The sequence below is a fragment of the Tachypleus tridentatus genome, chromosome 13 (assembly GCF_004210375.1).
Source record: "Tachypleus tridentatus isolate NWPU-2018 chromosome 13, ASM421037v1, whole genome shotgun sequence".
Taxonomy (NCBI): domain Eukaryota; kingdom Metazoa; phylum Arthropoda; class Merostomata; order Xiphosura; family Limulidae; genus Tachypleus; species Tachypleus tridentatus.
In genome coordinates this window covers 179,633,841-179,650,258 of record NC_134837.1, presented here as the reverse complement: position 1 = coordinate 179,650,258, position 16,418 = coordinate 179,633,841, and the positions used below count along the sequence as shown (strand labels likewise).

Genomic DNA, 16,418 nt, shown 5'->3' with positions numbered 1-16,418 from the left:
CAAAATAACACAGAAACAAAAAATGACTTAAAACTAGAATACGGTAGCATGACTAGTAAGTAGATAAATCCAATGGTAGCTCTTCAGCCAAATCATTCTCAACAGAAGATGTGGTAGAAGTTGACACCTGAGGTTCCGAAGCACATTTCTTCAACAGGGAATGTTACCCACGTCTATTTTTGTGAGTGACCCAATATCTGAATGCAGAGTGGAAGTTAAAATGATCTAAAGGTTTGGACTCCATGGATAAGTTCAGTAACATTTCTGTCTTGGCCACAGACAGACTGCTCCTGGCATCTGTTTTGATTCTATTGTACCTGCTAATTCCCCGCTCACAGTCAACAGATGTAACTGGAATTATTAATCCAAATGCTGCAAGCTGAGACAGATTTGGAAAAGTTTGACGGGTCTGGTGGATGTATTCCTTGCAGAAGCTCTTCATGTTTCTGTTTTTGTGAGCATCCTGTTCCATTATGTTCCTTAGTAGCAGCCATTTAGTTAGTGCCTCATCCTGATGAGCCACTGATCTAGGAGTTTTCATGATCTCAATTCAAACACATGTCAAACGAAACTTGGTATTTCCACTTTGATACAGACCATAGTCAGGTTTTCTCTAATTACTGTTTGTGTACCACGGGCAAAATCAAACATGTAGCATAAAAAATGAAAATAAAAGAAATCATTAGCACAGCTGAGTAATATATTTTTTAATATAATTTGTTAGTTGTCATATCCCTGAAATCATAAAAATACATATATAAAGAAAATATAGATTACAATCAGTGATAGTTTTTAAAGACGTTTCTTGTTTCTTCAACTCGCTGGGGGGCGCCTCTGTTCATTTGTCATCATTAATGGCTTGGATGGCGATAAAAACCACGAAAGCTGTTAAGACCGAAACTAGAGCAGAATAAACAAAGGAAAACTATCCAAGACCGAAAAATTATTATCTTTCGCCACTATTGCGAAACCATCACTAGATTTTTTAGCCACAGGCTGTTTTTTTTCACCAATGGCGATGTGGCTAATGGCTAGCGGAAACCTAGCGACTCGAAATTTAATCTTCAGGATGTGTGAAAGGAGGTCGCGAATAGATTTTGAAGATAGATATTTACTTGTATGTTTAGTAAGACGTGCAATTTTCAAAATTATTGCCTCGTTTGTAAACGTCTATCAATGTTTGCAAATATATCGTGAGACAAGAAAGGAAAAAGGGCCTGGACCCATTGCTCTAAGTAGACTTTAGTAGCAAAATTAAGTTACTTACCTTCACGTAAAATGTAATTTTATCAAATAAGTATTATTATATCTTAAGTTGCTTACTAATCGTTTCATAATTTCACAATTTTATAGGTTATTAACAAATCCAGGAAAGAGGGCGTTTGCTTGTACTTAGCCTCATTACCAGGTAAGTTTGATGTGTATCTTTACCCTGATTACCTGTTACCTTGCACTTTTGATAAGAGTTCAGTAATTTACACTTGTTACATTAAGACTGTTACGTATTATAGTTTATTTTGGACGAATCTGTGATTTTTTTTGATAGATTGTTTAGTTAGTGTATTCGTATGAAACTTTGTGGAATCGACGGCAACTGCCTGTTGTGGAGACACAAATGTAGAGGACAACGTTTCGAAAATCTTCCACCTGAAGACGAAAGTCAGGAGACTTTCAAAACGTTGTCCTCTACACTTGTGTGTCCAGAACAGGCAGTTGCTGTCCATTCTACAAAGGTTCATTGAGTTTCTGATTTATTATGTTATGTACGTTACGTATTACTATGTCAAATAACAGGAAATTTTAATCTAGTAGTTAATTGAATATTAATATGTAATAAATTTATGATATATTGATACACACAGTTATCTTTCTTAACACAAATATATCTTAATATACATTAAAACGATACAATTTATAATAACGGTTATTGCTAATAGTTATTACAAATAATAATTTATATACAAAAGTTTTACAAACTATACTGAGCCTTCTATCTTTCTATCTGGTCTGAAACTGAATTTTTCATAGACGGTCTAGGTCCACGACGAGTGGATAATTGTATGTTGATATTGTTACACTTCGCTTAATGGCTCGCCTCACGCCGTATACAAGCTGAGTTTTTCGGGCGAAAATATCTAATGTCCTCGTAGAAATATTAACGATCGTAGTTAATTCACAGAAGTTGAACAGTCTATGTACGAAACCCATGGTTAAATATCAGCAGTTTTCCTATTAGTAAACGTTCATCTTGGTTATAACTTCCGACGTTTATAGTATGTTAACTGTAGCAACCAAACAATATTCTAAAACTGTCTCTATTTATAAACTTTAGGCGAAGTTGTAGAAAGATCAGTTGACAACAATATTAAAAGATATTCTGGCGCTTTTGTATTGTTTATTTTTATTCCAGTGAACCTTCTACAAATTTATAGAAGAGACGGGAGTTGCACAAAACACATTTACCAATATACGTCACATGCATCAAAGTGAAACAAACGTAGATATTAAAATAATTGTATAACAGTAAATCCGTTACAAGACATATAACACAAAGTCGTACGAGTTTTTTCAAACTGTTTATAATTCTGAAAGTAACCGAAAGAGTGCATAAATTTTCAATTTAATAAAAACAAAACATGTCACTATCATAATATTCAGTGAATAACAAGGTTTTGTTGATTCTACGAGCTGGTGTTTTGTTAAATAAAGTTTCTACTGTCCATGATTTAGTTACCTTCAGTGATACCATGGAAATCTCGGGAATGTTCGAACTCATAGGGAAAGAAAACGTTTTTCTCACAGTTCACGACGCAGTACTGAGTGCTACCACCCGTGACCGAAACGGTGGCGCTGACCAAGTAAGTTAGGCTTTCCACTTGCTATAGACGAAGAAATCTATTTTAATTATAATTTGTTGGTTAATTTGGTTGTTAATTCGTAAAGAAAACTGAGTATGAAAAGTAAAACATTAATGGGTTTACTTATTATGGTTTATAAATCAGAAGACACAATAACTAATCAGCTCAACATGAATATTTGAAACGTTAAAAAGTGGAAAGTTGTTATTTTTGTACATATTCAACCTAGGCTCGGCATGACTTGATGGTTAAGGCGCTAGCCGTTCCTAATTTAGCAATGTAAGACTAGAGGGAAGGCAACTAGTCATTACCACCCACCGCCAACTGTTGGACTACTTTCTACCAACGAATAGTGGGATTGACCATCACATTATAACGCCACCACGATTGAAAGGGCGAGCACGTTTGATGCGACAGGGATTCGAACCCGCGACTCTCGGATTACGAATCGAGTGCCTTAACCACCTGGTCATGCCGTGCCTATGTGTTAATTTAACTCTACTTTAGGACCACACTTAACGCTGTACTGTACATTGATGATCAGTAGTTTGTGGCTGCCTAGTTTTACAGTCCATTATTCACGGATCGTGTCAGCCACGAACAGAGGTCAGCACTGTAGTAGCACCAACCTTTAGTCAAAATATAAATGGTTAACTTGTGTAGCAGTGAAAGTGGGTTTTCTCGGAGCATTCCCGTTCACCCCACACCAACTCTTGGCACAAGATTTATAGGTCCCTGCTGTCCTGAAGAACCCTACGTCTAACATCGGTCGTTTGTTTATTTCTTTAAATAAATAACATCTTAGCTTATTCTCTCAATGATCTTATCAACTCTCCAACACTGTTTTATTTGTCCATAGTCTAGCTCCCCAATTACAACTGACCAATCGCACATCTTCTTTTAACCACGAGCGTGGCGAATGAGGATTGTTCAGTCTTCGATCGCCCTTCCTAATTAATTAGTTTCATATCAAAACACCTGCTAGAAGGAACGCACTAGCTCAACATTACAGTATTGTTGTATTCCAGGGAAGTTGAAGAGCTTTGGTATTGAGTGAAAGGTCTCATCGTACTAGATGTGGTAAATGTAATATGGTTAGCATGTTGTTTTCACTCAGAAGTTCGTAGTAATAATTCACTTAATATGAGAGCTTTTATTGTAAGGCACAGTGTACGTTGGTAAAAGAATAAACATTTGATGATAGTTACCGACTGTATTTTAGCCTAACTTTGAACTTCACTTGATAGATAATGCAACTCCTGGTTTCGGGTTACTTTTGGTTATGGTGTTTGTACATTGTTCCCCCAACGTATGAATCTATCACTCTGTCCTCTTCGTTTTCATAACAGTTAAAGTCTGCAAACTTCGATAAAAATGGCAAAACAAGTAAGCAATCGTTGCAGCATTGGGTATTGAGTAGGAAAAGAAACTATGAACTCTGCACAAGTAATTTCTCTAATTTCTGTATTGCTTTATTTTCCCCTCAGGGTGGCGTTCTGGATGAGAATATTCATCTGTAGCCTCTTTTTGGATATGAGCATACAACTATAGTCTCGTTTTGATTGTGAATATGCAACTATAGCCTCGTTTTGGATGTGAGTGTTCAACTGTAGCCTCGCTTTGGGTGTTAGTTGGTTTAACGACGTCGTAGTTCCTCATCAAGGCTTCTTGTTTTATTTTGCCTTAGAATTCTTAAGTTACTATCTCTTGTAACAGTTACAATAGAATTATTTTACAGTAATTTACTATTATTTAAGAGTTAATTATGAATACTATATTTTTTGTCGTTTATACAGAAATGTTATCCATAAACAAATTATTGGATGTTTTTGGATTTTACTTACCGAATTATTCACTTAAACGGACATATAAGCCTGCACATATATAAGTTGTACAACGTAGCATGTGTAATCGGTTAAACTGAATTATTCGAGTTGCATATTTATTTATGTCAAAAACTGTTTTTGAAGCAGCGTTTACCAGATTTTTATCACCTCACTTTCAATTAATGTGTCTTCTTGCGTTATGCTCCCCTTTCTTTAATGGGTGAAAGATTAAGTTAAGTGTCAAGATGTAATTCACAGATACACATCAAAATAGTATATGTGTTGTACTAATTACTTATTAAATTTATTAATAAATATATATTAAAACTAAATTTTACATTATTAGATCACTGACTCTCTTTATTGCCAAAGAGATTATCTACGCCCCCCAGGGAGGCATGCCCCACACTTTGGGAAACTCTGATTTACACAGAACAACAGTTTTTGATAACTTGTTGTAGTTAAAATTTTTTTATAACATATGTAATAGTTTTAAAATTAAATAGACACGAGAAGAAATAATTTGAATATACAGATAACTTAAGAGACACAGGTAGATGGTTTGAATTATGAAATGCTTCAAGTTTAACATATGTATTATGTATTGTAAAAATAGTTGCGAAAAAACATATTTCATAGTTTTCATTGGTCTACAGATCCCATTGCCACTAAGGGCATAAATATGATTTGAATTTAAAACAACTATGGTTTGGGTTTGTTCGTTATTAAAACACAAAACTACATAACGATTTATCTGTGCTGTGCCCACCATGGATATCGAAACCCTGTTTAGAACGTTTTAACCCTTTAGACTCACCACTTGAGGGTTGGACTTCAGGAGTGGATGGAAACGCTAAGGTCATAAGGTGATCTATTTTGTTTGTGATTTGTTAAGCCCAAAGCTACACGAAGGCTATCTGTGCTCCTACCATCACGGGTATCCAAATCCGGTTTGTAGCGTTGTAAGTCCGCAGACATACCGCTGTGCCACTGTGGTTTTAGGCAGTCTGGTAGGCAAAGATTAGGCATCCGTGTTTCAAAATCATCTCATAGTGTGGACTGAGATCTCACTTTAGCTTGTTTTTTTTTATTCTTGTTTACTTCATTGTATACAAAAATAGTCAAAACAGCATATTTATATGTAAGTGTGTGTATGTGTAAAAATAATACTAAATCTTTATGAAATTCGAATATTGTGTTGTTTTAATTGCAATTAAAATAAAGAGCAATTAGATCTTAACAGAGCAAACTACATAAACAGCCGAGTTAAAATATGACGTCAGAAAGAGCCAAATTATAAGACGCCCTCTAAAGACGCAATGCAAAAGCAAGTAATTTGAGCAAGAAATAATTGTAGAAAACTCTTAATATTTATGCAATGACAACGAGTCTAAATGTTTTCAGTGGCACAACGATAGCCCAGTGTTTAGTTTTGTACTTAACTACAAACGAGCAGTTTTTTTCTTCTTTCATGTCGACCTCTTTGTTCTAATTTGGCTGTTTGAGTCCATGAAAGAAGGGTTTGATCAGATCTGGTTTTATATTCTGTCAAATGGTAAAACTATATGACTTTGTATAACTTAAGTGCTTCTCTGTTTCTGTGAAAAGTGTAAATAATTTTACTGATATATAACGTGGTCTCTAATGAGATTACAAATAAGTTTGTTTTCTCTGTTAACGAGATTTACAGGCGTAAGTGTTTACTGTGGATATGTACACTGTACTATGCAGTAATTTTAAACGCAAAGGTTTTATTGTTTTTTTGTTTTTTTTATCTTTGCGATGATTGTGTAATCGTCTAATGTTATACGAAATTCGATAATTCAGTTCATGAAGCTTGAATGTTGTTAAAACTAAGCCGTACAAAGGGATCTGTGCTTTGTCTATCGCGGATATCGAACCCGATTTGTAGTCACCATGAAGATTACAGACTTCCTGTTATAATATTTACTCAAAACACGGTGTTTCCTAAACACAAAAGATGTTATCCGGAGGTTCAACGAAAAGTCTGGGAGCTTATAACACAAAAACTCGGACTTGTAACCAGAGCCGGGGAGAGTACAGATAACTCACTGTCTGGTGTTGCATTAACAACAAGCAAAGAGAAGATACCGAGATTTATAGGTGTCGCTGTATAAAAGGAATATTTGAACTTTAGCAGATGATGACTGAAAATGTTGGTTGTGTTATTTATGTCTCTAACAGAAAGAAAGTTTTACAAAACAAAAAAGGAAGAGGCAGAGAGAGCAACAGTTTCATGAAACACAATAAAAATATTTAGTGTTAACTTAACGTCGTATGTTTTAAAATTTCCTATTTATAGTGTACTTTAATAATTTATAGAGAAATGTACAGAAATACAATTTTGTAATATTTTCTTCAATAAACATTGAGCAATTGGTTTGCTTGTGACGTCTGTCTTAAAACATTAAAATGTTTGTTTTGTACGTGTGGTAATTATTGTATATTTATTTTTACGAAAGTTAGATTTCCTGAGCATGAGTTAGACTCTAATTAACAATCAATCTTTTTTGTTTACAGTAGGCTCATTATTGATACCATTGTATAAAATCATGACACATTGAATCAAATTAAATATCCGACGTTATTAATAAGTGAATATTAACAGTATTATTGTGTATTTCCAATATATGTTTGTCTTTCGTTTAACATCAACTCTCGTCAAGCAATAGGTTAGTATCGGCCACATTGTTACAGCGTGACGGATATGTCATTTATTTAATTTCTATTTGTATTAAATAATAGGACAGCAATTAGCGGGTTTTTTTCACCTATTTGTCCTTCATTTAGCGCATACACCTGTTAAATATCAGGTCAGTTTCAAAGTATATTTGTTTAGTCGCTACGTTTAGCATCTAAACCTGTTAAGTAATAGGCCAGTTTGAAAGTGTATAGTCGCTACGTGACACGACACATCTGTCCTTTAGCACCTAAACTTGTTAAGTAATAGGTCAGTTTGGAAGTATTTTTGTTTAGCTGCTGCGTGACATGACACATCTGTCCTTTAACGCTAAACATGATAAATAATTGGTCAGTTTGGAAGTATATTTGTTTGGTCACTATATATCATGACACATGTGTTCTTCTTTTAGCATCTAACTCCATTAAGTAGATGTCTGCACTGAGTTGTCACAATAAGACACTTCTATCCGTCATTTAATACCTAAACCTAGCAAAGAACAAGTTAGAGTTGAAAATGTTTTTCAGTGCCAAATCATTCAATGGGCCCGGGTCAAGGTATTTCTTGATGGAAGGCAAGTGTTAAGATGAATGAAGTGCTCACACTTTACCCTTGGAAGTCACTCTTGAAGAGGGAAGTTCTCCTTCCCAAAAGCAATCACGTGTTTTTGTTTGTGATATATACTTTTCAATCCTATATGGATTCTGAGAACCACTAATAAGACAAGTGTGTTTACTGTAATAATGAAATAATGACTTGAAAGACCCTTTTTACAAGCATATACGCTGTCAGCATACGGACGAGTCAATAAATACACTGTTTCAGTGATGACGAGAAAACCCACTTGTCTTATTGGATTTCGCACACAACAACCTACTCTAACCGTTCCTAATTTTGAAGTTACAGACTAGATGGAAAACAACTAGTCAACATCACCCACCATAAAATCTTGGGTTACTCGTATCAAACCTTCACTATTATGGTTGATTACCTCCTACAGGTGAAGCTGTATTGTTACTCATGATGGAAATACAAATTCAGAAATGGTGTACTATAATGCAATCCTGGTAGTGGTATTTTTATACAAATTTATTAACCAATAAGATGGAAAATATGTCAAGCTATTTTACACTAAAGTAGAAGTTAAAAAGCAAATGATAATACTGTGGAGGATATAAGGCTCAAAATCATGCCAAAAACTCAAAGCTTGGTGTTTATGAGATTGTAGTGTACGTTAAATGTCCACATTTACACACTTATCTACAACAGATTTTTGATGTTTTTAATGTGTTTGTTTTGTTATGCTTCCTGAGTTCATTAGTCTTTCACAACTTTCTCGGGAATTGCGCATGCGTTCTTGCTTTTATTTTATTTCGTTTATAAATAAACTGTTCACATTCGCTACTTTAATTTTCGATTGAACAATTAATTCATCATATCTCACAATCGCTCCAAGAATGTTTGTTGGAAGTTCATAATGGATGGATTTTGTCGTAATTACTTTCAACTGAAATCGTTAATCAATCAGAGTGAATTTTTCCGTCTCGTGCTATAATGAGTGAAATGAGTAGAGAGATATGTTATGTCTGACCTCGGAATACCGTAGAGTTACGGCTATTGTAGCAGCCATTTTGGGTTAGGAATAAGAACTGGATCGATGACGTCACACATTGACGTAATTCATAGGTGGTCGCCATTGAGGGCTAAAAATTATCTAGTAACCCTACACGTATCATATTAGGCATAATAAGACGTTTATGACCATCGATGTCACATTATTTCATAAAAGTTTTCTCATATAATAGTCGGTTCCAATTAGATTGGAAATCAAATAACTGACAAAAGTATCAACTTAGAAACATAAGCTGGAATTATAAGCTGGGAAATATTTACTTAGCTAGATATGAGTGTTTAGTATAAGATACTGTTAAAGAAACAAACCCGCGAGATGGAGCTATTATTTTAATTTTTATTGTGCCTCTTTTAACTCTGTACCGACAAGTTATTTTGCATCGTGTTATAAATAGGTAAAAAAGAGACAATCGTTGTCTCTAAGATGGAAGTGTTAATTAATTCATTGTTTATTAGAACTTTGGAATAAAGCTCAACAAGAGCTATATGTGCAATTTGGAATTGATAAACTGGAGGGAAAGAATTTATCCCAAAATAACATAAGGCCAAGGAACCTTTGGATTCATGGTCCAGTCACATTAACCACTTGGCAACGTCCATCCCAAGAGGAGTTACACAGGAGCTTCCTATTTAGTCTCAGAATTGTTTTTTAACAGACCGTTTATTAATTTATTTATTAGTAAATTATAACAACTGTAAAGAGAGGGAAGTCATTTGCAAGAACACGCCACTAGAGGCGCTGAAAACTCTTTATGTTCATAAATTTTCTGTTATTTTAGTAATAAACAATAAAATATTACTGATTTACAAGGTAATCTAAAAACATTTTATAATACAATAATAGCGATATTTTTGTGAACATTACTAGCACGTAGTTTGATGGGTTGGGTGTAATTAACTGTTATGTCTTCGTTGTGTTCACGTCTCATTTAAAAAAGATAATTTTCTGAGATACACTTTTACTTCAAGTGAGTACTTTATACTACGAGATTATCAAGTGAAGACTTCTTTGAAGAACAACATGTTTAGTCTTAAAATATTAGTTTAAAGGAGAGAAAAGAATACATTTTAAGGCTCATTGTATTGTAAGCACGTAATGTTGTGACATGACGTCGTATCATATGCCCTCTACCGTCTTCATTCAAACAGAAAATCTCAGAATTGTTCATTTAATTTGCTTCTATGCAGTTTTGGCATAAAACTATTGAACTTGTTTCATTTTAATTGTCTTTGTTGTTTTTTAGCAAATATATCTACTTTACCCATAGGGATGTTGCCACAACTTCACTCAAAGTGTAGAAATGAGTTAACAATAGCAATGTACTTCAGTGGCCGAGTGGATTATATCTGGAGGTTACGGTCTTTATATAGTGTAAGATAACAAAACAAAGACACGTTTTTACTATGAACTGGGGATTATTGTATTAGTATGGATCTTTCATTCTTTTCATTTCTGCTTGTTTGTAGACCTGGTTAGTTCTACTGATATTTGTTTAAAAAAAACATGAAAAGTACTAATAGTAAGACATAGCCTAATGATAATCTTCCTGATTTTTACGTGGATATCTGTTTACTTGAGAATACCACAATATAATAAATACTACTGTATCGTCTGATACAATGAATTAAAATAACAAATGATTAAAGTTTATTCAGTACAAACAAACATGCCATAATACACATATTCCTGTATATTTCAAAAAAAATAATCTAAAACGCGAAGCGACAAGATACACAGTGTTATGGTACTCCGTATACAAATCAACAAGCCATACTACAAATACTCTCGTGTAATCAACTGAAATTATAACGTTCATGACGTTTTCAATTTTTATTTATATACAGCTTCTCCATAAACGGGTGCTTCAAAATATCATCGAGATTGCCTTATTCTAGCTGCTTTATGCCTTCGCTCTCTGTAATAGATAACGTCTATTCTGCCCGAAAGGGTGTTGCAGTAATATATAATATCCGGGTTCAAAGAATTAGCTACTGTAATATCCTTTGCAAGCTGAATTGACAATGTATAATGCTAAATCTGACCAATACCGTAAGAGTACAAAAATCACGAAGTGATGTTGTTTACTGGACAAAGAAACCAAGTTTACCTATTGAATTCAAGCCGACTTTCTTGCTTTTACTTGTTTATTCGTAACTACTGTTTCGGTAAAGACCCATCTTGAGGGTCACTAAACTGACAAACTATTTATTCTCTGACGTAATAGAGGTGATTGTAGATATACCAGTGAACACTTGTTTTTTCTTGTTAGGTCTACATTCAGGTTATTTCTATTCTCCTTTAAAAATATGTAAACAACTTTTTTTCAGTGATGGTGGTAGATGTGAGAAAATTTGGTAAATATAGGCTTAACTTGCTGCTTGAACTTAAGTTAATCTATATTTATACATATAAATAAGTTTATTATAAATTGTTTATTTTTCATTAAAACATTACTTACTTCAATGGAACTTTTATCACAGTAGTAAGTTTTAAAACTTTAATCAACTACAACTACCTGTTGAATGAAAAGTGGTTGACGTTTCAGATTCTATGCTGAGGCCTTGAACGATTTTACTACGATTTTAATTCACTTTAGTTTACCATCTCTAGTTTAATTTAGAATTTAACAAACATTAAGTATACATTTTAAATTGCAATGTGTTATCAGAGTGTTCAACAGGAAAAATTATATTTTTTGTTTTCTAATATCAACTGATACACATCTATAAGTTTTTGTTTTCTCTGAATTTTTAAAACGATTTTAAAATAACAATAGGAATTATATTCATGAAATTTTATTATTAAATGAGCAAAACTGATAAATAAATCTGACTTGCAGTAAAATTTGTAATGGGTGAATTAGAGACTCCAGCCAGATGTTTGGACATTGTTTTCACTACTATCACGAGATACAACGCTAAAATAAGGGGTTGATTCTCCTCGAGGGACTCAGCAGATAGCCTCATGTAGCTTTACTATGAAATAACACATACGCGCGCTATGATGGGTGATTTTAATGTTCCTTGCGGAAATAGTACAAAATATTACAAAACCTTGAAAAATTATTTAACAATAAACTAATCTTTTCTTCTGTACATTTATGAATTTCCTGTTAAACTTCATCGCCAAAAAAGGAGGAAAGATATTTCATATTTCTTGTAAACATTAAATCTTAGTCAAAATAGTTACATGGTTTTATAGATTATTGTATATTACATTGTTCAACGTTTTGTGATGAAACATTACGTTACAATTTCAGTTAACACCTCCAATGTTGCCCCAGCTATTAATGTATTATCACAGACATTGTTACATTGTTCTATTGTATTTTACCTCAGTTATGATGATCAACGTCCATAATGAAAACAACGAGAGGAGAGTGAATACTAATTATGCGCCTTCTTGTTGTATTATATTATTCATAGGAACAAACGAAGGCCCGGGATAGCCAGGTGGTTAAGGCACTCGACTCGTAATCCAAGGGTCACGGGTTCGAATCCCCGTTACATCAAACATGCTCGCCCTTTCAGCCGTGCAGACGTTATAATGTGACAATCAATCCTACTATTCGTTGATAAAAAAAAAAAGTCGCCCAAGAGTTGGCGGTGGGTGGTGATGACTAGCTGTCTTCCCTTTAGTCTTACACTGCTAAATTAGGGACGGCTAGCGCAGATAGCCCTCGAGTAGCTTTGAGCGAAATTCAAAACAAACCAAACCGCCCAAAAGGACGGATAGCGTCTTTTTCATGCATGACTCTTCCACTTCACACGATTTCACGAACGATTATTCTGCAGCTAAGTTGAAACTTACTTGTTGAGAAATTTATATGCAAAAACGGCTCGTTTGGGTTGAGAAAATATTTTACATAGAAGAGCGAACAACGTTTCGACCTTCTTCGGTCATCGTCAGGTTCACAAAGAAAGAGGTAACTGACCGGAAGCTGACCACATGTTTGAAAGGGGTTGTGTAACTGTGTGTCGAAATGTAGAGGGCGGTATTAGATGTTTGAATATATAATTTTATTTATTTTATTATATTAATATACATATAAAGGCGTTCCTTTATATTGGTTTATTTTGGGTTTAAGTTGTTGTATAAGTAAGGCTTCTTTAATTTGGCGTTTGTTTATGTTTGTTTCTTTATTTAGCATTTGAGTGTTTTCTATGGTTATGTTGTGTTTATTTGACTTGCAGTGTTCGAAAACGTGTGAAGGTGACTTTTTATGTTCTTTGAATCTGGTTTCCATTTTTCTACTTGTTTCTCCAACATAGAAGTCGTGGCAGTTATCACATTGTATTTTATAAATAATGTTGGTGTGGTGTTTGTCAGTGTAGTTTTTACATAGTATAGACCTCAGTTTTGTGCCGGGTTTTTGAATAAATTTGGTATAAACTGGAATGTCATATTTTGTTACTAATTTTTGCCAAATGTTGGTTATTTGTTTGCTGATGTCAGGAATATATGGTATACAGCAGTATATGGTTTCGTGGTTTTTTGATTCGTGAGCTGTATTTACTTTAGTTGGTTGATTTTGCTTTGTGTCTAGGTGTGTGCGAAAAATGTTTTCTACGGTTTGTGGAGGAAACTTATTGATGTTGATGAAGTATTGTTTTATTTTGTCTAATTCATCGTTAATTTTATCTGGTGAGCATAGTTTTATGGCTGTGTTTATTTGGTTTCTTAGTATGTTGAGTTTTTGTTTTGTTTCATGTGCTGAGTCCTAAGGAATGTATAGTCCAGTATGGGTGATTTTGTTTTAAATTGTGTGTCGGTTCTTGTAATTTTGAGGTTAAGAAATGATATTTGATTGCTTTCTAATAAAGAAACAAACATAAACAAACGCAAAATTAAAGAAGCCTTACTTATACAACAACTTAAACCCAAAATAAACCAATATAAAGGAAAGCCTTTATACCTATATTAATATAATAAAATAAATAAAATTATATATTCAAACATCTAATACCGCCCTCTACATTTCGACACACAGTTACACAACCCCTTTCAAACATGTGGTCAGCTTCCGGTCAGTTACCTCTTTCTTTGTGAACCTGACGATGACCGAAGAAAGTCGAAACGTTGCTCGCTCTTCTATGTAAAATATTTTCTCAACCCAAACGAGCCGTTTTTGCATATAAGTTGAAACTTGACCTCGACGCAAGTCTATTCTATTGGTGACGTGTTCTGTCTTCACGAATACTTGAAAGTGCAATCTACTGCATACGGATCATTTTATCTTATCATTTACTGTGTGAAATTCCTGTATCCAAAAACATGTGACTATTCTTGAGACGAGTATCTCACTTATCATTTCAGTTGACTATTTCAAACGGTATGTGACTATTTGTCGTTCATTGGTACACAGAGCACCTGTTTCATGAGGAACCTTATCATCTGGCGTGTTAAACAACTGTTTGAAAATACATTGTCTTTTACAGTACGCACAAATTAATTGTTTCAAGAGTTATAGAAATATTGCTATACAACATTTTTATATCTACAGCGACACTTATATTCTTGTTTTGAACATGTGACTATTTATCGTGTAACACTGAGCACGCTATTTGTCCTTTAAATGCATTACTCTAAATAACACAAGGACCGCTTTTGTTTATTCGATGGGTCTATAAGTCTCTGTATGTGTTGAGTCGCCTGAATAAGCGTCCGCTAAGACATGTTGTAATTAACATTTAAATTCAGTAATGGCAGTTTGGAAGATAGCATTACATCAGATCTTAGTATAATTTTATCAATAAAGAGGTGTTGTTGTTGTTTTTAGAATCTAAAGAACAAAATAATGGTGAATATATAAAAAGGGAATCCTCAATAGCCGCGGAATTTCAAATTATTTTAGGTAGAATTAGAATAAATTATCATCTTCTGAGCTAAAAATTGTAATTATATCTGAAATCAGTCAAGATGTGACAGAGCTTTGAGCTAAGGGCTTATGCTTGAAAAGAAAAACAAAACAAAAACTCTGAACCATTCTAGAATAAACTAAACCACAGCTAAAACAAGAAAAAAAATCTAAAAGATGAAAAGATCACACAAACCCTTGCCAAACATCGCACATGATAAATGCAGAAAGTAACAGTTTTCAACAATCGAACAAGTTTATGTAATGACACATATATCTCAAAGTTAACCACGTGATATCCAGTGGATAAGCTTAAAAATATCTTCAAAACTCGGAGACTAGGAACAAGTGACAAAAGAGCGATTATATGTTATTTTGGACGAGTCTCTGATTTATTATGTTACGTATTACTCTTTCAAATAACCAGAAATTTTAATTTGAATTTAGTAATTAATTAACTGTTAATATGTATAATATTTATGTTATTTGCCAACAAGATTGATACACACAATTTTATATTTAACACAAATATATTTTAATATGCAAACAAAAACTAATACACTTTATAACAACGGTTATTACTAATAGTCATTACAAATGACGGTTTATATACAACAGTTTTACAAACTTACAGACAATACTGAGTATTATACTTGGTCTAGAACTGAATATTTTTTATCGACGATCCAGGTTCACGACGAGCAAATTAATATTGAGTTGATATTGTCACACATTGCTGAAGCTAACAAGCTTGATTGGCATCACTCCGGTTACATGCTCACTTCCTACCGAAGAAGATATTTAATGTCCTTGTAGAAATAATAACATCCGAAGTAATTCAGTGAAATTGAAGGTTTGTAATGTTCGAAATCTATACTGGTGAAATTCCGTAGTTTTCTGATTTATAGTCGTTAATAGTTTCCTACTGTAGCTGACCAACAATAATAATCCTCCAGTGGTTCAGCGGCATATCCGTAGACTTACAACGCTAAACACCGGGTTTCGATACCCGTAGTGGGCAGAGCACAGACAGCCCACCGTGTAGTTTTGTGCTTAATTCAAAACAGCAATAATAATCTTCTTTTTCTCTCAGCGCGTAGGTTTTTTATCTGACAATCACGCGAGTTTCTCGAATTTGCTGCAATGTTCTAGCGCGTTTTCATAAGTAAATATTGTTGATTTTCACTTTCAAGAATTCTCTGCAAGTTTCGAGAAGAGGCAGGACTTGCGCAACACGCAGTCAAGAACATACATCACATGCAAAAAATAAAACTATACGGAAACAAGCACAGACACTAAAATAAACGTATAACGATAAAATCTGTCAGAGCAAAGAAAACCTTTGTTACGTATCCCATAAGTCTTCAGGTTACAGACTTCGACAAATAGCTTGCGTATAGTTTTAAGCTTCACTAATTGTATAGCTTTCTGAGTGCCTATTTGAATAGGTTACGTTCTCAGATTGTTTTATTTCGTTTATTTTTGAGTAAAGCACATTGGGCTACCTGTTGTGTCCACCATGGAGAATCGAACTGTGAATTTT

The 16,418-nt window shown here is 33.9% G+C and overlaps 1 protein-coding gene across 3 annotated transcripts in view; it reads left to right on the top strand.

Annotated features, from left to right (window-relative positions):
• The window catches only part of LOC143237386 (prestin-like), a 55,952-nt gene extending 48,867 nt beyond the window's left edge, over positions 1-7,085 (top strand). For all 3 annotated transcript variants that reach the window (XM_076476593.1, XM_076476591.1, XM_076476592.1), the window contains 3 exons: positions 1,354-1,408; positions 2,731-2,858; positions 4,346-7,085. In XM_076476593.1, coding sequence (XP_076332708.1) covers positions 1,354-1,408; positions 2,731-2,858; positions 4,346-4,378 — 216 coding nt within the window. In that variant the 3' untranslated portion in view covers positions 4,379-7,085. The remainder of the gene's footprint in view (positions 1-1,353; positions 1,409-2,730; positions 2,859-4,345) is intronic.
• The last annotated feature ends 9,333 nt before the right edge of the window (positions 7,086-16,418 follow it).